General features: G+C 45.5%; 1 protein-coding gene across 1 annotated transcript; it reads right to left on the reverse strand.

The window, feature by feature from the left end:
- Positions 1-613: 613 nt before the first annotated feature.
- ALDH8A1 (aldehyde dehydrogenase 8 family member A1) lies at positions 614-23,271 on the reverse strand. Its single transcript, XM_043593058.1, has 7 exons — positions 23,061-23,271; positions 19,060-19,207; positions 17,637-17,792; positions 15,835-15,984; positions 10,468-10,724; positions 6,641-6,802; positions 614-1,463 (listed from the first exon to the last, which is right to left on the reverse strand). The coding sequence occupies exons 1-7, from the start codon at positions 23,196-23,198 to the stop codon at positions 1,011-1,013; spliced, it is 1,464 nt and encodes a 487-aa protein (XP_043448993.1). The 5' UTR covers positions 23,199-23,271; the 3' UTR covers positions 614-1,010.
- Between the last annotated feature and the right edge of the window lie 678 nt (positions 23,272-23,949).

Below are 23,949 nucleotides of genomic sequence, written 5' to 3' on the forward strand. Positions count from 1 at the left end.
ATGCTACTTTAATCTCTGTAAAGCTTGGTTTTCCCCTCTGATCATTAGGGGATCCAGAAAAAAGGGCACTAGAAATACCTTTATTATTTTGTATAAAGTCCATACCCCTAAGAGGATGAGGATAAGGAAGAATAAAGGACAATTCAAGAAAAAGGTATATGTCATACTGTCTACTAAAATTGCTTAACATTTATTCTTTTAGGATTAGTAGGTTGTAAATCTAATGAAATGCATACATGAAGAACTGTAATTGATTAGACACTACAGTAGAAATGGATCAAACTATTTCCTCTTCTTGTTCCAAATTCCCTCCAAAAGCAGTCATTATGTTATTTTTCTTTGTCCTTATATAGATGTATTTAGTGGGACTTACCATATAGGCCTGCTCTGACAAATTCCATATTATGCTTATCATCAACGTTGGCTTCATCGATATTGATGTTGGTGCCTGGGTGGTTCAGTTGCCTGAGCATCTATCTGACTCTTGATTTCAGCTCAAGTCATGATTCCAGGGTCATGGGATTGAGCCTTGCATCAGGCTCCATTCTAAGCATGGAACCAGTTTAAGATTCTCTCTTTCTCTCTCTCCCTCTGGCCCTCTCCCCCACTTGTGCTCATCCTCTCTCTCTCTCTCTCTCTCTCTCTCTCTCTCTCTATCCCTCTCAAATTAAAAAAAAGGAAGCAAAAAAAAAAAAGATTGTCTTTAAATTACCAAGAATTCAATCAAAACAATGAAAAAAAAAAGTGAAGACACAACATAGAGGAAACCTGACAATCCCTTGGCTCCCTTTTTGTGCCTTCCTGTTCAGAAGTCTTCTCTTCTTTGACTCCACAGTGAAAATAGACAGCATCTCTTTGACAGCAGATAAAAATACTAACTACCGAGGATAGAGAAAACCCGCTAAGTCAAGATGTGGTTAGAATTTATGCTGGTGAGTCTGCTCACCACGTTGGATGACTGATTCTCTACAGCCGAGCATTGACCATAACAGCTTCTCCGCTGGCCGAGGTCAGTGCTTAATGGTGATTGTTTTGACTTCAGTGAAAAATTCATAAGAGTCTTTGGCTCCCTCTCTGCCTATCCCGGAACTCTTCATCCCCCCGAAAGGGAGGTTCAGCTCTCTGATGAGCCAGCAGTTGGTCCAGACCAAGCCCGACTGCAGCTTCTTAGCCACTCGGTGGACACGGCCCACATTGCTTGACCACACAGTTGCTGCCAATCCGTATTTAACACTGTTCGCTCTTTGAATCACTTCCTCCTCACTATCAAAGGGGACGACACATGTCACTGGACCAAATATCTCTTCCTTCATGCAGCAGGATTCATCCTTAATGTCTGTTATGACTGTGGGAAGCATAAAATATCCTGCTTGATTCTTGGGGGGGAGACTCAACGTATCCACCCCTTCACCACACAGAACTCGGGCCCCTTCGGCGCGGGCTTTCTTGACGTAACTTCTGACCTAAGTGGGTAGAAACCATGATTAGCAGCACCTTACCATTTGGTTTTACACAAAGCAGCAGAAAATTCAATATTTTTGAATCATCTACATAAAACGTGTAAGGTCATTGCTAAGAACTCTAAAGCTGAGGGGCGCCTGGGTGGCTCAGTCGGTTAAGCGTCCGACTTCGGCTCAGGTCACAATCTCACGGTTTGTGAATTCGAGCCCCACATCGGGCTCTTTGCCGACAGCTAGGAGCCTGAAGCCTGCTTCAATTCTGTGTCTCCTTTTCTCCCTGCCCCTCCCCCACTTGTGCTCTGTCTCTATCAAAAATAAATAAATGTATAAAAAAATTAAAAAAAAAGAACTCCAAAGTTGACTGCCGTACTGCTCAGCTGCTAAGCCTGAGGGCAGACGTGCTCTGACCATCATTTGGGCATCCAGCCCTCATACGTTAGAGGAGAGGAGTCATTTATTTAATGTCTACGTGCTGGGCACATGGATAAACGCTTTTCAGCCATTCTCACTTAATTCTCTCAAAACTCTATTAGCTATGTATTATTATCTCCTCTTTGCTGACAAAATTGAGCATCAAAAAGGGTAGATGGTCCATACAACGAATAAACAGGAAAGCCAGAATCCACACTCCGCTATAATCGGTAGTTAAATACACAAAAGAATAGTTGCTCACTCTTGGGAGGGACTGTGCCCACTGCAGAATATGGGAAGTTGAAGGGTGTATAAGATTGCATTAATGGCCACGATAGCTAGGCTTCCAGAACAAATAATTTCTAACTTCTAGTCTCATTACCGATTATATTCTAAAAATATATCTAGGCAATAAAGTATAGCTAACTATAATGGGAAATAAATTATGTAATAAGTAAACCCAGTGACTCGGGGACAATGACAGATGTTTACTAATAACGGTTGTAGAAATGACTCATTATAAAATGACACATATGGTTATGTCTGGAAGGGTTGTTGCGGTCACAACATTATCCTGCCCCTGAAGGGTATCATAAGCATAGAAGCCATAGAAAAGTAATCCCCCAACTTAAAAGCGTAGAACAGCAGTGAGGCGGTCCATCAAAGGCTGGGTACGTTGAAATCATACTTTGGCTTCTTACTTATCACCTATCTATCTGAGCATTCTGCCCCAGTGTCCGACTAATATTTCATCGTAGAACTGTATTCAACGTAGAGCTATGTGTTCGCTCTGTAAAAACAAAAAGGTAATGTTGTTCTATGATTCGTTTCGCTCTAGTTTATGGAACGCTTAAAGTCAAACACTTTCAAAAAATAGAACATTTGGAGCAGTTCTGCATTCCAAGCTGCTACACCGTTCCCCCCAGCCCGTGCAGGGATCTCAGCGTTCTTCCTGAAAAGCCCTAGTCTAGTTTGCGGGTAGAGACTAAATGAGGTCTGGACTTCTTCTTCCTCCTTCCCGTATTCTCTTATTCCTCTTGAAGCAACCCACCCAGATTAAAACGTGCCAAAGGGCGAATCCTGCGTGAACAGGAGAAGTTGAGGCAAAGGTCCCCAGGGGCCCCTGCTGGTCACAGGACCAGAACTTTCTTCAGTGATTCAAACTCAGAGCGTTCTGGCTTTAGATTGTCTCCTCTACCCAGAATTTCATGGTTATCTATCTCTTAGAGGTTCTTGGCTCTAAAACGTGAAAGCGTCGGTTTTCAAACTGTGAACTTTTCAAGATATTTAATGTATAAGATGACTCACACTAAACTGAATTTATTTTCTGGGGAAAGTATTGCTGGATGATAGACTATCTATACTAGAAGCTCAGGAACTGAGATTTTCAGTAAAATCTGAAAAAAGAAAACAACATTGTGACTGGTAATATGCCATAAAATGTAATAGACTATTATTACGAAACTTTTTTGAGAACAGAGAGTAGTTATTACTTCGTAGATTTGCACATAAATCAGAGCACAGAGGGCAGAAGGGAGTGCTGGGGAGCCCACGTGTTCAAATCCCAGGGCCTCCACTTACTCACGGAGAGATTTCAAATGCTCTGTGCCTCAGTTTCCCCTCTGAAAAATAAGATTAACATTCCCACCCATTCCTAGGATTCAAGAAAATCATGCATGTGAAATATTTAGCGTGATGCCCGGTACGCAGTAAGTCTTATGGATGCCAGCTGCTCTCAGTGCTGTTGGTGAAGAAGGAGATGGTGTAACACACGATCTGATGCTTACTGGCTATGAGACTTCAGAGATGCTCCCACCCTGCAGGTCGAGTTTTTTGAACCTGACAAAAGAAGACAGGAAACTGCCAGAGTGGACCTTTGTTAGGCCTGAAGCCTGGCCCTGTCGGGGGATGCACCAGCCAGGATCCCCTGCGCTTCCCCCAGCCTCACTGTCAACACTCAACAATTCCGTCTCCAATTACCCGCATCTTTGGGGAGGCTGGCGTATAGCCAGATTCTCCAGACAGTCAAGTGGAAAAGAATTCAAGGGGGTAAAAAGAAAAACAAAAGTGAAAACAAACAGCAACGCCATGCAATAGGCAAAGAGCCTTTTCTTCACTCCTGGAGGACAGAGTCGCCTGCAGCTACCTATGCATCCCCTGGGTCTCTGGGAACCTGAAAAGTCACAGGTCCTCTTAGGAGCATGCTGTGTCTCTGTGGGTTCTGAGTCCTTTGCCATTACAGGACAACCTTGACATATTCTAATGGGATTCTTCTGTCCCTGAATCGCCGGCACCTATCGCGACAGCCACATAGAAGTAAGATGGACACAGACGCTGCAGGGCTAATTTGCAGGGGACAAAGACCCCAGATGCTCCAGGGCTAATTTGATTCGGAGAAGATATAGACAAACTGCAGAAGAAAACAAAGAGAGTAGCCAGACCTTCCTTAGCACGCAGCCCCCCAAGCTTTCCAGTGAGAGGCGAGTAAAGATGCCCATCAGTGGAACATGTCCGCTGCCTCCTCCATCCCGGAGGGTTTGGCATACTGGACTGAAAAGAGTCCCACCGGAAAGGCCACATTTACACTTCCCTAGCTGCTCCCATGAGCTCCCCGTCAAGGGCAGAGGTACCCAGGGCCTTCGCACAAGAAGTGATCGGAAAGCACCCGTCAGGGGTCCACCTGGTGGGAGAGTCAGAGAGGGACGCTGTGATTCCTTGCATCTGGGCACACTTGCTCCACGTGGAGCAGCGACGATGGCAGACATCCAGGAACCCTCTGAGCCCCCGCAGGATTGCCCTAAGGCTTCACAAGGGGAGGAAACGTAAGTCCACCCGAGGGGCGCTCTACACGAGGAAGGAGGGACCACAAACAAGAGAGACTCCATAGACAGCAGCAGGTCGATATGTGGTGGGGTAATGGGAATAACATCTTTGGTGTGCTTCCCTAGAGAAATCAAAATAAAATAAATCGGCCAACGATAAAAAACTATTTTTTTAAATTTTTTAAATGTTTATTTTTGAGAGAGAGAGAGAGAGAGCGCAGGAGGGGCAGAGAGAATCTGAAGCAAGCTCCAGGCTCTGGGCTGTCAACACAGTCCGACATGGGGCTCAAACTCACAGACTGCGAGATCATGACCTGAGCCGAAGTTGGGCGCTTTAACTGAGCCACCCAGGGACCCCTTTTTAAAAACTTTTTAACTGTGTGTACAAAATCTTTCTCCTTAAAAGCAGTAGGGTCATGGAACTTTCTAAAATGAGTGCAAAATAATTAACTTTATTTTATTTTAATAAGGAAAGTAGCTGAGAAATTATTTTCTCTAAGGATCGAGGAGAAAATTAAGAGACGTTGGCTGAAAAGTCTGCAGTTTGGCTAACGGTAATGTGCTAACGTCAGTTTCTTGGTGCGGACAGTTGCACCGTGGACATGTAAGACGGTAACAAAGGGAAAGCTGTGTGAGTGGATATAGAAACCATCTGCCTTCTCTTCGAGATTTTTCTATAAATCTTAAGTTATTCCAAAATAGAAAGTTTATTTTTTTCTTAGTTATTTGACGGAGATAGAAAACATTCATGATGGTAAAAATATTCGGGAGTGTTCGAAAACTTCTGTTTGAAAGATAAATACGTGCTTATGTTTGAATGCGGTCAGGAAAAAACTGGTAACTGTACCCGTCACCATTTTCAGGGTTATTCATGGAACCTCAGTAACTACCTTGAAATGATAGTAAGAAAACAAAATCCAACTGCCACCTTAAATAAATGCCCGTCTTGCCAGCATAATTTGGTTTCACAGAAGATGGCATTTCTGGGCGGCCATACTGGGTCTAAAACCTTGTCAGTGGTTCAAGTCTTGAAAACAAACTAAAGATCACGTATGGTTTAGGTTAGGGTTCTTGCCCTTTGTCCACAGCTTCTGTGGCTACGCTAGATGCCATGGGGATCTCTCCCGCAGAACCATTTCACACATTCTCTCCTCCTCACCCTGCTTCCTGCTTCACTGAAGAAAATAGAAGAAATAAGAGACCCTCAAGCTACTACACCCTCCATTATGTGCATCTCTGCTTCACAATATTGTAAAAGTCAAAGTTAAAATGCATTTAATCTGCCACATCTGTGCAATGTCAAAGATTTCCAGAAACTTAGGTAAAGGCCCTGTCCCTCAGAGGCTAACTGATGGGAGCGTATCTTCCTTGGGGGCCCTCAGTCACCACAGCTGAAAACAAGGTCCCCTAGCCCCCAAATTCTATGACTTGTTTTGGGAGTCACATCAGGTAATAAGTTAAAATGACTTTAAAGACCTAAATGCCACAAACCACCCAAAGACCATCGATGGCTTCTCCCACATGGACCACCACTCACCTTACCAATTACGAGCCACCTAATTAGGATCGTGCATGCTGGCCCTTCCAGAATTCCATCTGCTGTAAGCCAGAGGCAGAATCCTTTCCACTGGAAACTTTTATCTATGGAAACTCCTGCCTCCCTTACTCTGCATCATTCTTATTAGTGACCTTTATGTTTTGAAATTTGACTTCCTCACTCTTGATTCTATCTCCATGCTGACTTCCTAGATTCATTCATTCCGTGTAGATGCTGCTTTAACTTGGACTACATTTGTGTATTCATATCTAATATTTCAGAGACCATTTCCTATACAGGTCCGAATGCTTTAGGAATAAGGCAGTAATTAACAACATTTCAAACCATGGATGTGTGCTGTGTCCTACACTGAGCTTATGCCCAAACTCACATTGCACAGATGTACTTACTTTTTCCAAATGAGCTTTACTTATCAGAGCTCCCATGTTGGCCGATGGATCGGAGGGAATGCCAACTTTCCACATTCTGGTAGCTTCTACAAACTTCTTCAAAAATTCACTATAGATGCTCTTCTGGACAAAGATTCTGCTGGTACAGAGGCAGATTTCACCCTGCCAAGAATGACATGTGAGGACAATGACAAGACACCCTCCTTCGTGGATAGGTCAACGCGGCAATTGTGAGCACCTGGCAGTGGCCAGGCACTGGTCTAGGCAATGGGAGACGGTGACAAACCAGACAAAGTCCCACCATGAGGACCCCAGCGGTGTGCGAGGCAAGGCAAGACAGCGTGAGCAGGGCTGAGCGGGAGTGTAGGCAGGAATGGGGTCGGGGAGGGTAGGAAATGAGGGCAGGAGGTGAGGAGCAAGGCAGTATCATTCAGTCTCACAGGCTCACAAGGAGTTTGCACCTTGCTCCTGGCATCATGAAAAGACCGTGGAAGCCTTTCAGCTTTAAGCAGCAGGATGATGTGATGGGGTTCACGTTGTGAAAGGATCCTCCCAGCAGCTGTGTGGAGAATAGAACGGAAGGGAACGCGAGCAGTATCGGAGTAGAATTAAGAGAGTATTCCAGAAGTCCAGATAAGTGGACGTAGCTCGGACCAGGGCAGGCCCAGTGGACATGAGAGAAGTGGTAGGCGTCCACTGACGTTCCCAGACTCGAAAAGGGACATGGGACCCCAAAAGTGCAAGGAAACTGGTATAGATGCTCTGCAGAACAGACGGGTTTCAGGATGTATCCTAATAATTGCGGGGCGCCTGGGTGGCTCAGTCGGTTAAGCGTCCAGCTTCAGCTCAGGTCATGATCTCTCGGTTCACGAGTTTGAGCCCCACGCCTGGAGCTCAGAGCCCGGACAGCTGTGCTGACAGCTCAGAGCCTGGAGCCTGCTTTTATTCTGTGTCTCTGCCTCCCTCTGTCTCCCTCCCTCCGTCTCTGCCTCTCCCTCATTTATGCTCTGTCTCTCCCTCAAAAACCAAAACCAAAACCAAACAAAAACATTTAAAAAAAAAACAACTGAACCGACAAGACTGGTTGATGGGTTCTTGAGACAGAAGGAAAAGGAAGGGTAAGAATCAGGGTGGCTCCCAGGTTTTTGATGGAGCCGCAGAGCAGATGATAGTGCTCTTCCCTGGGAAGGCGAGCCCACGGCAGGGAGAAGATCAGCACTGCGGGGAAAGGAGAGGGAGGGAAACCGGAAGTTCTGCTTCGCACAGGTAAGGCTCAGACGCCTAATCGTCACCCAAGCAGAGGCACTGAGTGTCCTGGGCTGAGGTGCTAACAGGTGCCTGAATCAAAAGTCATCCTTACTCTCATTTGGCTACGCCATGCAATTGTTCGCAAACACCATTCTAGACACATCAAAGCATTATATAGGTTTGACAAGTACACATACGCATGAACAACTATTTTTGTCACATTTATATTTGTTTGACCTTCACAACCATCCTAACAAGAGAACGTTTCTAATTATCTTGCTAGTTGTGCAAAGATGCACTGTCCAAATTAAACACTCACTGTTTGGGAGCAATAAATTCTCTCTGCCAGCCAGGATCACGGTTAGAACCATCTGCCTACCTGGCTTGGGAAATCTCCCAACACGAGTGCCCTCTGCCATGTGCGGGAGGCAGGGGAGGGAGTGGTAAAGAGATCTGAGGGGTTAACCAGTCAGGGTTTTCCTGACTACTTAGTGCCGGGAAAGCATAGGTGAGACTAGCGTCCCTAGTGGCATGACTTGAGAGGAAATAAGAGAAGAGAAATCTTATTGATTGAGTGCCCATTGTGCGCCAGGCACAGCGAGGGATGCTTTCCTTATAATACTTCTGTGGTGTACTAGCTTTTCCAGTTCAGAATTAGGAAATGAAGTTCGACCAAACACAGGCCCAAGGCCCCCAGGCACAGGAAGTTTCAACTTCAGTCTGAGTGGTGCTGAAGTCTGTGTTCGTTTCTTCCGAGTCCCACGGCGTGTCTTAAGTATGAGTGTGCCCCACTCCAAAGAAGAGTACACACAGTGGAGATGTTTCGAAGGAGCCCGTTGTGTCCAGCTGAGGAGGAAGTGCTCACTATGTGGGACTCATCTCTCGGCCAAGGAAAAAGAAATCAGCCCCTCTATGTTGCCTAAAGTCCATTTGTTGTCTCGAATTAGCCAGTTGGGTTCATGTCCTTTCCCACCGTCATTTAAAATACACGTCCCCCCCCCCCAAGAGGAAGGCTGTCTGAGCATTTCAGGTTCTTGCACAGTCCTTCCGTGCACTTGGAGTGCATTTGCCACCATGCAGAGGCCACTGAACACCCCCTCAACTATGTCTCAGGCCACGGTTTGTCCCCCCACCGCACTGTTGTCACTAAGCCACCCAAATGCTCGATTTCATTGTTCGTTTCGATCCTTGTTTATTTTAATGATTAAAATAGCTGTATCATAAAATTGCAAGTCTATTTTCTCAAATCTGAAATTGAAGTCTATTGATTCAGAAACACTCTATACACACAGATATATCTGTATATAGAGGTGCGGACAGAGATACGTAATCAAACCACTTTCTCTAAGAATTACTGCGAGAGAAATCATTACAATTGTAACGATCCTGAAAAACCACCGTCAAGAATGTTTTTCGTTCGACACTCATGAAAACCCTACTGGAAGGCATCATTCTTGCTTCTGTGATTTTACAGAAACAAAGGTTCAAAAGGCTTTGCAGTTTATTCAAGTTAAATAAAGATCTATCTCATTCTACTCATCCTTCTATGACAGTTCTCTTTCATTAATTCTTTGCCCTCTGCTAATTTTTTTTTTTTTTAAACAGACCCTTTGGAGAGGGGTGCCTGGGTGGCTCAGTCGGTTGAGCGTCCGACTTCGGCTCAGGTCGTGATCTCACAGCTCGTGAGTTCGAGCCCGGCGTCGGGGTCTGTGCTGACAGCTCAGAGCCTGGAGCCTGCTTCGGATTCTGTGTCTCCCTCTCTCTCTGCCCCTAACCCACTCGCATTCTGTCTCTGTCTCTCTCAAAAATAAATAAACATTTAAAAAAATAATAAAAATAAAAATAAAAATAAAATAAAAACAGACCCTTTGGAGAAAATCATTCAGTATTTTTGTATACCTGTTGAAGGTCAAGTGTGCCCCCAAAGCAGGTACAGGTGTCCTCTTCGTGATGCTTCCAGTCTGGTCTATCTGGGCTGGTTTTCCTAACCCTTTGGGAAGCCATCGAAGAATTTGCTAAAAAACTGTCGCCTCCAGAAAAACAACTGTTTACACAATTTCAGGAGATGAAAAGTTGCCACGACTCCATGACACCCATGACTCCAACATAAGAAAGGTGCTGTAGGCTGGTTTAGGCATTTATTTCTAAGTGTGTGGTACATTTAGGATGCTTTGGGGGAGCAAAGGTTCACTGGAGAGAGGACATTGAGATAGCGAGAAGAGAATGAGAGTGACTCTGTGAATTAAGGGAGAGAAAAGCTTGGAGAAACAAAAAATCAATCATTTTGCCCATGGCCAGTACCTGACAAAAAGCTGTGACTCAGAAAGAGGAGCTTGCTAAACAGAAGCTGTGACTCTACAAGACCACAGATGGACATCGAGATAACACAGACAGTCAGCGGAATAACACAATGTAACAATCTCTTCTCACTGAAATAGCACCAGATTGACCGGCTCACTCCTGGCTTTGTACTGTGATGAAAGAAATCCAGTCTGACAGGGTCACAGAGTTTAAAAATAAACAAACCAAAAATGAAACGAAACCAAATAAAAACAAACAGAGCAACCCAGAGGACGTACCTGGTTGGCAAAGCTGGACCTGACGGTCGTGGGAATGCACTCCTCCAGGTTGGCATCCTCAAAGATGATGGCGGGGTTCTTGCCCCCCAGCTCCAGGGACAGCTTCTTGCAATGGGGAGCACTCAGCTGAGCGATCCGCTCGGCAGTGGGCTGGCTCCCCGTGAAGGAAATCAGGGGTACCTCTGGATGGGACACCAGGGCCTCGCCTACCTTGGGCCCCGTTCCAAACACAATATTTACCACACCTGGTGGAACACCTGGATGGGACACAGTGACAGTTACACTAATTCTTCTCGGTATGTTGAGAACTTCCGTTACACAGACATTCTCTTGGAAAGCCCAATAGCTTGAATGGGTGGGAGGAAATGTCTATGGCCGCCTCTAGTTTAATAACAAAGCTCCATGCGCTTTGCCTTAGAAAAACGAAGAGTAGAACATTCTCTCTCTCTCTTTGTTTTAATGTTTATTTATTTATTTTGAGAGAGAGAGAGAGAGAGAGCCAGCCAGTATAGGGAGAAGCAGAGAGAGAACCCCAAGCAGTCTCTGCACTGTCAGCGCAGAACCCCATGCAAGGCTTGATTTCCCAGACCGTGAGATCTTGACCGGAGCCGAAATCAAGAGCGGGACGCTTAACTGACTGAGCCACCCTAGGCGCCCCGAAGATTAGAACATTCTAATTAATTCATTCCATAATATTGACTAGGCATCAGGGGCTGAGGACGCAGAGATATCCTCAGGCAGGTCAGGCCCTCTAAGGTAGAGAAGCCCTGCTCTTAGCTGGCATCCAGAAGTCACAACGCAGTGTGAACACGTTAAGTCGAGGGAAGAAGAGATCAGACTATCCTGGCCCAGGGACATGAGGGAGGCTCCTCTGGGAAGGTGAGTATTGAGTTGAAGGTCCTGTGTCTCATAATATGGACATACCGTTACACTCCTGGACTGACGTAAAATACCAAGGACACCCGAACACGGGTGCCCTAATCTTTCTATCATGAGACCCTACCTTCCTACATTTGCGTGTATTTTTTTTTTATGTGTTTATGGCTTTCCTTGTTTATTACCTATCCAACCCTGGAAGGCACACTAAGGGCAGAAATGGTGTCTGTGTTTTGCTCCCCACCCTGTTCCCCTTGCCATGGCCTAGTTTGCCATATAGATTAACACTGCGAAACGCTCACATTCACTGCGGGTCAGTTATTGCTGCAAGTGATTTACACCCTTCCCATCTCCCAACAACTGATGATGCAGGTAGGATTTAATATCCTCACCTCACCCAAACTGAGGCAAAGTGAGGTTAAACGGCAACCATTACGAGGCAAAACCGGGTGCGGAAGATTAGTAAGCAATTAAGTGAATGAATGAACAAATACTTAGCATACATTATCCAAATCAGAAACGGTTCTTGACTTTGTTTGAAAGCTTTAAGTGTCCAGAAAGAAAATCTGTGTGCAATTGTGATGTGTCCAGGAAGCTTTTAGGTTTGCTTGGAGGTAGCTGAATGTATTGCCTGTATTTCGTCAACCTTGAAATGCAACATAGGCAGAAAACCTCCAATGTGTAAGGTTCTTGAACTACCCTGCTGCTAGGATCTTTTTCCATCCAGGTTGGCCATTCTCTCCTTCATAGAAACATACTCCATGGGATTAAAACCATCTCTTCAAGAATATGCTTTTAAAGTATAAATAATAAGTTATCATCAATGATCCATTATCATCACGAACACCTTCCCGTAGAGCCAGTCTTAGCCTGATCACTTGAGGGGACAAACGAGGCCCCCTTCAGGTGAGCCTCAGGGACAGGTGTGAAGAATCAACGTGGCATCTGACAAAGCATCACCTCTAATGGCCCCACTGTTACAGTCACGTGCACACTTATTGAAACCTAGTCTGGCTCGATCCTGGATCACAGGTCACTGCCACAGAGGCCAGGCCCAGGGCCAGACACCATGTGAATGCAGGTGAGCCCTGTGTTGGGACAAAGAGGAGGTTCAGGAGAGGGGGGGCCCATGGAGGCTGATGGGAGAGAAACAAGGACAGGTTCCCCATCGTTTGCAGGAAGGGGTCTTAATCTCCATCAATTATTACTGGGCATGTGAATATTTGCCCAATATTTTCTTTCTTTTTTCTTTTGAAATGTTTATTTATTCAATTTGAGTGACAGACAAGACAGCATGAGCCGAGGAGAGACACAGAGAGAGGGACACAGAATGCAAAGCGGGCTCCAGGCTCTGAGCTGTCAACACAGAGCCCAACGTGGGGCTCGAAGCCAGAAACCCACGAGATCGTGACCTGAATCGAAGTCAGACACTTAACTGACGTATCCACCCAGGCGCCCCTGCCCGATGTTTTCTGATTGGAGTTTGGGGGCAAGAGAAGTTGGGCTGTTGGTCAGGCTTTATAAATCCTGAAGGCAAAAATGGATCAAATCCCTTCTAACGTTTACAATAGCATTTTAACGAAGAGTGAAGAAAACTTAGAAACACCACACATTTATAACCCAGGAAACTGGGCTCATTTCTTCCAGGCCAATTGACTTCTATACAACGGCGCGAACACTTTATATTTCCTTGAGCTCTGGTGTTAATATGTTAAGAGCTACATACTGGCCATTATTTCTCAGTACCAATTTGCCATTCGATGGAGGCAGTAATGAAATTTTTCTAGAGACACCTGCCCTCTACCCTTAAGATATTCTGGTTATCAAAGGAAGAAGGCAGCCCAGTCGGCAAATACCAATTCGAGAAACCTGAGAGTAGGTGGCTAACGGACAAGAAAGGGCACAAGGTCCCTCCCATGCTAGGATGCGGCAGGGTGGCAACAAGCTTAAATTGGGCAGAACAAAAATAGGAAGGCCAGGGGCGCCTGGGTGGCTCAGTCGGTTGAGTGACCGACTTCGGCTCATGTCACGATCTCACGGTCTGTGAGTTCGAGCCCCGCGTCGGGCTCTGTGCTGACAGCTCAGAGCCTGGAGCCTGCTTTGGATTCTGTCTCCCTCTCTCTCTGCCCCTCCCCCACTCATGCTCTGTCTCTCTCTGTCTCAGAAATAAATAAGCATTAAAAAAATTAAAAAAAAAATAGGAAGGCCAGAAATTCGCTTTCAGTAGACCCTCCAAGAACGAGGGCAAACATTTGGTGCCCCCAAGAAGAAGCGAATACTCTAGGACTTGCAAAGAGTTACTCGCTGTGTGCTTTTTTAAATGATTGCACTTCACAGGAAGGTCATCTGGCAAGTCTGTTTGAAGGCTCAGGACTAGAGGACTGGCTCTTTAAATATCCAGAACGCACCAGCAGGTCATTTTAGCTTTCTTTTTCTTACACCATTAAAAGTGTCTCTTACATAGTCTCAGTGGAGAAACTGAGGGCTTAAGGCAGGTGCAATTTGAGGGGTGCCTGTGTGGCTCAGTCGGTTAAGCATCCAACTCTTGGTTTAGGCTCAGGTCATGATCCCAGGGTAACGGGATCGAGCCCCGCATCGGGCTCCACGCTGCACATGAAGCCTGCTTAAGATTCTCTTTTTCCTTCCCTCTTCCCATCTCCCCTGCTTGTGCCCTCTCTTTCTCTCTAAAATAATTTTTTTAAGGTGATATTTGAGCCTTATGCTCTCAGTGGGCCAGAGGAGGGAAGTTCAGCAAAGCCAGCCCAGGCTGGGAAGGAGAGAAGGACCACCTTGGTATAATCAGCTTATTTGTTCACAAGAAAGAAGATCACTGCTGTGCAAATACATGGATACATAAACCTCTCATGCAGACCAGGTTCTGGGTGTATGGAAGGGGAGAGTACTCAGGGAAAGGAATCATCCTAGATCAAGACGTAGTTGACTTCAAGAGAGCACGGTTCTGGGAACACAGCTCTGTGGCCCATGCCCCCTCCATGCGTTCCCTCCCCGACATGGATCACAGCAGAGCCTAGGTCCCACTTCTGTTCACTCGGGGGACCTACAGTCAACAGGCAGGGAAGAACTGCCTTGGACCCCCGCAGACACTAGGCACTTAGTTTTGCAAAGAACGGCATTAGAATGTGATCTCTCGTGGAAGGAAGGAATGACAGGTGGGGCGTGGGAGAGGTCGCCATCTTTCTATCACACACCCTCCAGGAGCCTATGGCATCCGTAAATGTCACCTCAAAGACTGAGGATGGAGGGCCTCATTCCTCTGTACAATACAAGGGAAATGGGCAGCTAGACTAGGGTCATAAGGCCACAGTTCAACCTGCCATCTAAACCTTGCAGTCAAGAACTGGCTCAACTTCTTTAGAAGCCAATATGTATATTTTTGCTTGGAGAGATGAGATATCCAGAAGGGGGAGGGATGGGCTCTTTCCAACCACCTACTTTACAGAGATGGGTGAGCCCAGCTACCTTCTCTGTGGGCTTACAGGACATATGCACAGCGGAGACTGACAGAAAGACAGCCTGTTTCCCACCATCACCCATCATCCCAGCCCAGAGTATGTATGGAGACCTGAGCTGAGGGACCTAATAGCGAGGGGCTTTCCTGTGGGTTATAAGCTGGGGCCTCCCGATGGTTCCCCTCTAATCCTGTGCCCATGCTGAGTTATACCCCAGAATGTAACCAGGAACATACCTTGAATGTGACCATTATACTATTCGCAAAAAGAGGGCAAGGAGGGGCACCTGGGTGGCTCAGTTGGTTGAGTGTCAGATTTCAGCTCAGGTCACGATCTCACAGTTCATGGGTCTGAGCCCCGCATCGGGCTCTGTGCTGACAGCTCAGAGCCTGAAGCCTGCTTCGGATTCTGTGTCTCCCTCTCTCTGTGTGTCCCTCCCCCACTTGTGTCCTCTCTCTCTCTTTCTCTCTCTAAAATAAATAAACATTAAAAAAAAAAAAGGACAAGGAACCATATTGCATCAGCTTCCACATAGTGGCTCCGAATGCTGGGGAAACTGAGGGATATATATTCAAATCTCTTGAAAATGGGCTATTTTGAGCAGTTACTCTATAACCATACAGAAAAGTGCCTAACAGTAGCCTTATTTTCATCAAGGTTAACACGTAATCCAAACAGAAGATTTAAATTGACCACTGAAGACACTCTCTGGGGCCCGCTGCTGTCGGGCTTGAGGCTCCCCGATTGTACAAGTCTCTGTACTGCCTGCCCCCTCCTGGCGGAAGGGTTCCTGCAGCAGCTCGGTACACGGGCGAAGAGAGGAAGCAGTGTGATGAAAGGGGTTTCTCGGGAAAAGCTCAGGGAGACAACAAGCAAAGATGTCGATGGGATCGATTTTGCTCTGAGCGGATTTCCATCCAAAATAACTTTTCAAACGTCAGCGACGCGGAGGTGGCGCAGCCCGCAAAACTCGCAACCCCAAAGCCGATCCCGTGCCTCTCGGGACCCGCAGCTAAATCACCTGCTGTCTCCAGGAGTTTGCACATCATCCAGGCCGTCACTGACGTCAGCTCGCTGGGCTTGGCTATGACGGTGTTGCCGGCAGCAATGGCCGGAGCCACCTTCCAGGTCAGCAAGTAGAGTGGCAAATTCCAGGGGCTGATCAGACCAGCTGCAAGAGGACAGAAGCACCTTCAGCAATGGCATGCCCCTCAAAGCAGGCTGGCCACACTGGGTTTCTTCCCGGGGAGCTCCTCCCTCCTGCATCAAAGTGAAGCTTACTCTTCTAAAAATCCCCAATTCTGCTATTGGTAGCCACCTTCAGGAAAAGAATTCTGAAATGTATCATACGCCATTGTGCCTCTTCAAACCATAAATCCATACAATTTACTCTTTTCTTGATGTCGTAACAATTGTATTGATGAACAAACAGCAATATAAGTTCTAGGACCAAGAGGCTGTCACTTGTGACTAAACAGTTCCAGCTGTAATGAGTTTTGGGAACTCACATTTTTTAAAACCTCTCTCTCCTTCATCATCAAACTGTCTAGCTCCTACTTAAGGTTTTCCATCACTGTTTCTAATCTGTTGTGGATTAAGACATAAAGTCTCAAGCTTTTTAGAATTATTTGTAAAATAGGAACAAATCAGTAATGAGCGTGCCCTGTGGGGGCCTCCTACTAGTAAGGCCAATGAATTCTGATGCATAGGCTGCGAAATCCATTTTGCCAAGCCAGGGTTTTTTTTAATAAAAAATTCTCTCTAGGTTCTCACCTGTATCATGAGCAGATAGGATTGCTAAACAAGTAATAGAACCAGCATCTAGAATTTGTTCCCACGCAATACTGAAACCATGTGTAGGCTTCCAACCATAAAACACACACACACACACACACACACACACACACACAATCTACCTTATGAATAAGTAAATGGATTCATTTTATTTTATACTCTCCCCTCAAACCTGTGCTGTGAAAGTAAACATACACTCTATATTATTATATTTCTCGTTGGAAAATCTTTTCTTTAGGGGATAACAGTATTTTTTCAGCATTGTATATCATCATGCTTCTTAGAGGAAGGTTTGAGCTTCTCCTAAATGCCTTCAAAATGTGATTTCCAAAGGATTCAAATAATCAAAGTGGTAAAATGTCCCATTTTCTTTCCTTTTAATTTATTTTATCCTGTCATAAAATGTAATAAATATGGGAGGTTGGTGGGTTTTTTTCCTCGGAGGAACAGTGACATCTAGTGGATATTTTGAGACATTGCTCATATTTATATGTCCTCCAAAAGGAAGCAAGAAGCGGCCCATTCAGTCAAGGCTCACTTATCTGGCACTGTTCTAAGTGCCCTACACTTACTAATTCATTTAATCCATGTTAAAATATATAAGTATAAAATTAAACTATTCTCTCAGTTTTTCAGATAAGAATCGTGAAATATACAAATGTTAACGAAACTGACCCTGCACATATCCAAAATCCATGCTGTTAACTACAAGCCTCTCTGGAAAGAAACTTTTTTTTTTTTTTTCTTTTTTTTTAGTTGTATGGGGGGAAATTTTGTATGTGAATTTCCTCTCGGTATTATTCTTTTCCTGGTAATTTCCCAGGAACGATGTTTTCGGAGTAAGTGGGGAATTTGACACAAAGAAAAATAACCTCGAAATAGATTTTTGAGGCCCATTAATTTTCAGTCCAAGTAGAAGAAATCATCTCTTTCCTTTTTCTGGGTCTGTTCCCTTAGATCGGTGCTGCAGGACCGACGGGGCATCCCTCGGCACCAACCCAGTGCAGGCTTTCACCCAGCAGCACCTACCGATCCCCACGGGGGCCCGCAGGGTGTAGTGCAGACAGCCTACGTGGTCCATGTGTGTGCACTCTGATGTGTGGTGCAGGATGGAGGAGGCGAAGAACCGGAAGTTCTGCACAGACCGGGGGATGTCCATGGTTCTTGCCAACGTTATGGTTTTCCCTGTAACAAGTCAGCAACAGGAGGCACAGTGTAGTGGAGACACTACCGCACCTGCATCCTAACTCACGCTCACGTAGCCTTGGTGCCTTCCAGCCCCGGACCCCAGCCCTTGACTACACGGACAGCTGATCATGGTTTCATAAAGCTGTGAAATAATTAGGTATGACGTTATAAGATGGGGGGGTTCTTAAAACGGAGTCAAATAATCTTCGTTTGTGGGTGGGGGAGGGGTTGAACAATTGATAGCGATCATGAATTCGCCAGATGCTACCACTCCGCTCACATCAGCTCTTTCAATTCAAAATCACGATGCCTTGCGCAGGCTACAAAGGGGTTGGAGTAATGGGTGTTAGGACAGCTGTATCTGCACGACACCATAAAACCCCTCGGACAGACATACGCTGTACATGAAATGTCCCCCAGCACGTGGCGGAGACCTTCAGATGGGCACGTGACAGAGCGACCAATGGCATCCAGAGGTTGGCATGTGAGGCTCGCTCACCATGTGCCCCATGCACGACCTAGCTCCTGGACGGAACAAAAAGAGACTCCGGACTTTTCCTTTATTCTCTTTGGCAATTCCGGGGGACTCCCTGCAGCAGGAGCACTAGCAGGAAACATCTCCTTCTTAAGGGCTTAGACTCAAGCTGCTTCCTAAGTTTAAGCTGATATATAGCACACATACCATTTTAAAAGATCTTGGGTTTTCCTAACAGACATCCCTGCAAGGATTTATGGGCATTTACTCCATTATCCACACCTCTGGGACGGTAGCTGCTTAGGGAGCGGAACGCTGACCTGTCGGACTCTTTCTGAACAACTTGACTGTAACTGCTCTTCAATTATCCGCGCTTAGAACCCCTCTGCCTAGGATTGGAGAATTGCAGGATCAGCCCTCCTCTTCCTCTCTCCCCATATCCGTGCCCTTTGCCAAGCATCTCCGCCGTGCCTTCCACCAAATGGACAAAATGTATTTGCTTTCCTGCCCTGGAACCTGGGCTCAGCTCTGACTAGCTGTGGCCATCAGAATGGGGCAGACGTGGGCCAGATGCCAAACTCCCAGGTGGTTCTGCTTTCCACCTCTACCTCTGCCATGAGAAGCGTCGTGCAGGCTAGCCTGATGGGGAGAAGGTGCCCTGAGTCCCATCCATTGTGGTTAAGAGACAAGAGGTCCCCTGCCCAACGGGAACGAGGGTGTGAATCTCCAGTGTCTGAGTAGTTGTACTGCACTTGCCATAAAGCACCGCTAAGAGGCGGCTGCACTCACCTTGGTCTCTGGATTCCGCCTGGGCCAAGTCCTCCAGGGATTTCTCCAGCAGATCCGCCAGCCGGTGCAGCACCTGTGAGCGCTCCTGGGGGCTCCTGGCCGACCAGCCGGGAAACGCTGCCCTGGCAGCCTCCACTGCGGCTTCGATCTTTGAGGAGCATCAGGAAGACAGTCACCTTAGGACTGTTGCTCCTGAGGTTCCAGGAATCCAGAAACCACAGCTCCACGCATGCCTAATTTTTTTCAGCCTAGTTTCAAATATGCAACACTTGCTAGTGCTGAGTTGCCTGCAAAGTGGTGTTTTCGTGACCGGTGAATCAGGGCACCACAAAAACAAAGAAGAGGGATCCGTTTTGACCAAGGTGTGCAGATGTGGCAATCAGATTATTAAAAAGAAGCTGTCTGAGGGGCGCCTGGGTGGCTCAGACGGTTAAGCACCCGACTTCGGCTCAGGTCATGATCTTGTGGTTCGCGAATTCAAGCCCCACATCAGGCACTGTGCTGACGGCTCGGAGGCTGGAGCCCGCTTCAGATTCTATGTCTCCCTCTCTCTCTCTGTCCCTCCCCTGCTCATGCTCGCTCTCTCTCCCTCTCTCTCTCTCTCTCAAAATTAAATAAACATTAAAAATAAAAGCCATTTTAATTTTAACAGATGCACGTTTTCAATCATGTCAAAATACACATTTTTTTAATATCATAGGGAAGGGAAACTCATCTAGACATGTAGAATCTCTAAACTTTTAATCCAGCTCTAACACGTCTGAGAAAGTCTAAAATTTTGCTTGAAATCGTATCTGCAGGCTGTCTTTCCCCTCCGAATGACTAATTATAATAGCCATTTACTAATTTTTCTATATAAAGGGATGTTAGACACACAAATTATTTCATCTAACCTGTTCTAAAATTCTAAACCGTGCCTATTGCTATGCCCATTATGCAGATGAGGAAACTGAGGCACAGAGCGCTGAAGTCACTTAGCAGAGGTCACACAGCCAATAAGTGGCAGTATCAGGATTCAAACCCAGATCTTTGTGGCCCCCGAGACCATGGCTGGCCTTCTGTGGCACAGCCTCAGTCCCTGCCCCTGCCGGGCTCTGCCCAGTAAAAGAGGCCTGTTGGGGAGGAGGATATGTGTGTTTGAACAGATAGTTTGGAGACCTGGTTTTGGAGCCAAATCCAAAAATATACAGGGGAAGGTACGGGCAAGGCCAATTCATGCAAGGTGAAACAGGTCTTCAGTTCATGGGCTGCCTTTGTCTGCTCCTTAGCAAAGTCTAAGCAGTATCTTTTCCAGAGACAGCAAATCCATAGCCTGTGTCTCACCCCTCTCCCCTCTCACACACATGACAAGACTATAATAACTCACAGCTTGCTTCTACCCCCGGGCTCAGACCCAGCCTCAGAATCCTTTTCCACAGGCTTCAGGTCACCACGAGCATCTTTCTCATGTGACATGATCTGACAATTCTTGCTGCCCTCTCCCCCCAAACCTGACGTACATTCCTCCTTTGCTTTCTTTATAGAAAACAGAGTCCCTCTCAGCGGGGCTGAATAAAGGATAAAATGAGTCTCATTTCAATTATACATTTCTGGAAAAAAAATGGTGTTTTCATTTCAAAAGCTGAATCTCTAATGTGGACCCACAGAAACGATGAAGGAAGAATGTGGGCTTTCCACCAGAAGCTGCCGCCCGGCCGAGGCCTGGGCGCCCGCCAACAAGAGGAGGGTTCATTCCTGCTGTGGTCAGTACAAAACGTCCTCTTCCTGAGGTTGTCAGTGTAAAAGCTAAGCTTTTCGCTACGCAGAGAACTCAAGTACAGTCATGTTTTCTAAGTTGTCTTAGAATACATGTGAATATAACATGAGCATACGCTAAGACTTAGGAAGCATTTACTATTTGCCACACACTAAGGGCTTTACATATACCAGTCTGTTTAATCCTTAGAACAACACTATAAGGTGTTACTATTATCCCCACTTTACAGGTAAGGCGACTGAGGAACACGGAAGTGCAGCTCTAAGTCAAGACCATACACACTAAGTTGTGCAGCTGGTCTTTGAAGCTAGGTGGTCCAGCCCCAGTCTGTGCTGATGACTGCAAAGCTATCATGTAAATGCCACCATACGTGTGTGTGTGTGTGTGTGTGTGTGGCCACTGATCTAAGCATCAGAGATGAGAATGTTAGCTCACTGTCGTCTGTGGAATAAAGGACGATGATAAAGTCTTATTTGTAGGCTGTTACGACTCATATTGGGGATAATTCCGCTGTTAGCAAAACCAGCAGCACTTTCTGTGAGTGACTTTCTGTAAAATCGGGCATGTAGTTTGTACGTGGACTGTAGTTTTCAAGCCAGAAAAAGCTGGGACTTATGGGGATCAGAGAGAATATTTGCAGGGAAATCCAAAATGTTTGTTTCTCTACCAGCAGGTGCTTCCATAGTACATTCTGTCTTCTGAAAAGGCATGAGCCATTAGCTGCAGAAAATATTTCAACTGAATTTGTCATATTTGTCGTTTTTAACTTCAGTTTACAAAACACCCTGAGACCAGGAGGACTGGAAAACACAAAGCTGGATTTCCCACATCTATCCCAGGTCATTTGAAACAAACAAAATTGTGGGTTACAGTTTAACCAATAGATTAGCCAGCATTTGCTAACTTTAATCCATAAGTCTAAAGGTTTTTTTAATGCAAGACAGATTGAAAACATTATTAACAAATGAGAAATAATAGCTTAGTATAGATGGAGGCTTGTTTATATATCTTTATTAATATATGAAGGTTACAATTATCCTTTAAATAATCTAGTTCTTTGTGCCTTAAAAAATAAAATCCATTAGGCATTAGATGAGCATATGTCCATCAGCCACATTTATCACCCCAGACACATTTACATTGTCAATAAAATAAGTGATAACTAATCAAATGTGTCTCCACCATTTTATAAAATTTCTCAAAATTAATTCAACATCAGTAAAAAAATTTTAATGTGTGTGCCATTAAGCACTTTGAGTAAGAAAAAGGATGGTATTAAATTTAAACACAAAACTATATGGGAATTTGATTTTGCATTTCATCATTCAAATGATCAGTTTTACTTTACCAGATATTTTAAAAACATAAGGAATTATTAAAGGATAACCTAAAATAAATCCCTGGGTTTTTACTTTTGCTTGTTTTTAGAGAAATAACAAGTTTTTCAGAAAACCATGAATATAGTGGCAAGTTTAGGCAACACTTGGTAGAGAAAAGGAAACAGTAATACTGATCATTCTTAACAACTAATAGTTTTTAGTAGACACCTATTAAGGAATGTCTGAGAAATGCAGCTGTGTGTTAAGCTGCCTAGACTAATAACTTGCTTCTGCACAGTCACCTGGGCTTTGTTCCTTTCTTTTAAGAATATTGTTTAAGTTTATTTATTTATTTATTTATTGGGGAGAGGGGCTGAGAGAGAGAATCCCAGGCCGGCTCCGCGCTGTCAGCGCAGAGCCCGATGCAGGGCTCGAACCCGCGCACCGTGAGACCACCCTGAGCTAAAATCGGAAGCTTAGCCGACTCAACCACCCAGGCATCCCAGGTAGCCCCTTTTGAAAGGTCACATGACACTGCTTCGCTTTTACCTTAGCACCTGTTTTCGCTAACCAAAAGAAACCCGAAGAGGATTTTCACTTCTATGAAAAGAGCCATTACCATAGTATGTACTTCTTTCCCAAAAGCAAAGTTGCATGACACGAACTTTCAGTAAGTGGAGGAAACTCTGCACTTTATGCCATTTCCACAGGTGTCATAGGAAGGCTCTCTTTTCAGATTGCGGGGGAAACCTACATCCTAGGAGTCCGATTACAAAGCAAACCTTCCCAGAACTAAAATCTTCCTGTCCGCCGATGTTTAACAACTAGGCACCTTTTCCCAATTCCCCTTGCTCCTAGAAAAGTTAAGTGATGTGTAATCATCAAGACACCAAGCACATTTCAGTCTCCCTAAGTGAACTACTCACCTCTTCGTTTCCACTGTCTGGCACCCTGCAGTATACTTCCCCCGTGGACGGATCATAAGAATCGATATATGAGCTACAAGGTACAAACTTTCCATTAATGAAGTTCTCCAGCGTCAGAAGTGCCTTTGTTCCGGCCATGGTGGAGACAACTCCTGTCTTTCTCCCCACCGGTGAGGGAGTCTCCCTACCCTGAGTTTGCCTTGTCCTCACCTCCAGCCCCGACGTCCTCATTTACCAATCAGGGAATGTGGGAGGTGTCCTGACACTCAGGAGCCTTCCAGTCTCCCAACTCTAAGTGAAGAGAGTTCTGGAATATTTCACAGACTTGCGGTACATTTTGAGAAAGGGATAATAACCTGGTAAAGTAACATCAGCTTATGTGTTCATGGCCCTTTGAAATGTCAGAAGGTATCTGTGTATCTCCTTTTATTGCATTCACACTATAAGCTTTATTGCTCAAACACTGAGGGCCAGACCCTGAAGCAAGTCCTTGACACGAATGTACTCATTCATTCCGCACAGCAACCCTATATAAAGTAAGTGTCATTAAATCCCCTCTATTGTAGAAGAAACTGAGCCTCAAAGAAGTCAATTTGTCCAAAATCGCAGTTAGTAAGGAATGACCATTAATCTGTTTTTCTCCTAATCATGTTTTTCCTCCACGCATCACTGCCCTCACCCCACAGAGGTAACTGAAGACAGACTCTCTCTCTCCATCACTCATCTGTGTTTCTCTTTACCTTGCCTGCCTTCTCTCTGACCGGTCCCTCCATCCCGAAACCAGCAGCTTACCAGCCAGATGTGCCATGGCAATAAAGCCACAAGCCAAATATATGCATGGTGTGTATAACACACAAGGGATTCATATCTGTGGTGTGTGTAAGAATTT

This window comes from Prionailurus bengalensis, chromosome B2 (genome assembly GCF_016509475.1).
Source record: "Prionailurus bengalensis isolate Pbe53 chromosome B2, Fcat_Pben_1.1_paternal_pri, whole genome shotgun sequence".
Classification (NCBI taxonomy): Eukaryota; Metazoa; Chordata; class Mammalia; order Carnivora; family Felidae; genus Prionailurus; species Prionailurus bengalensis.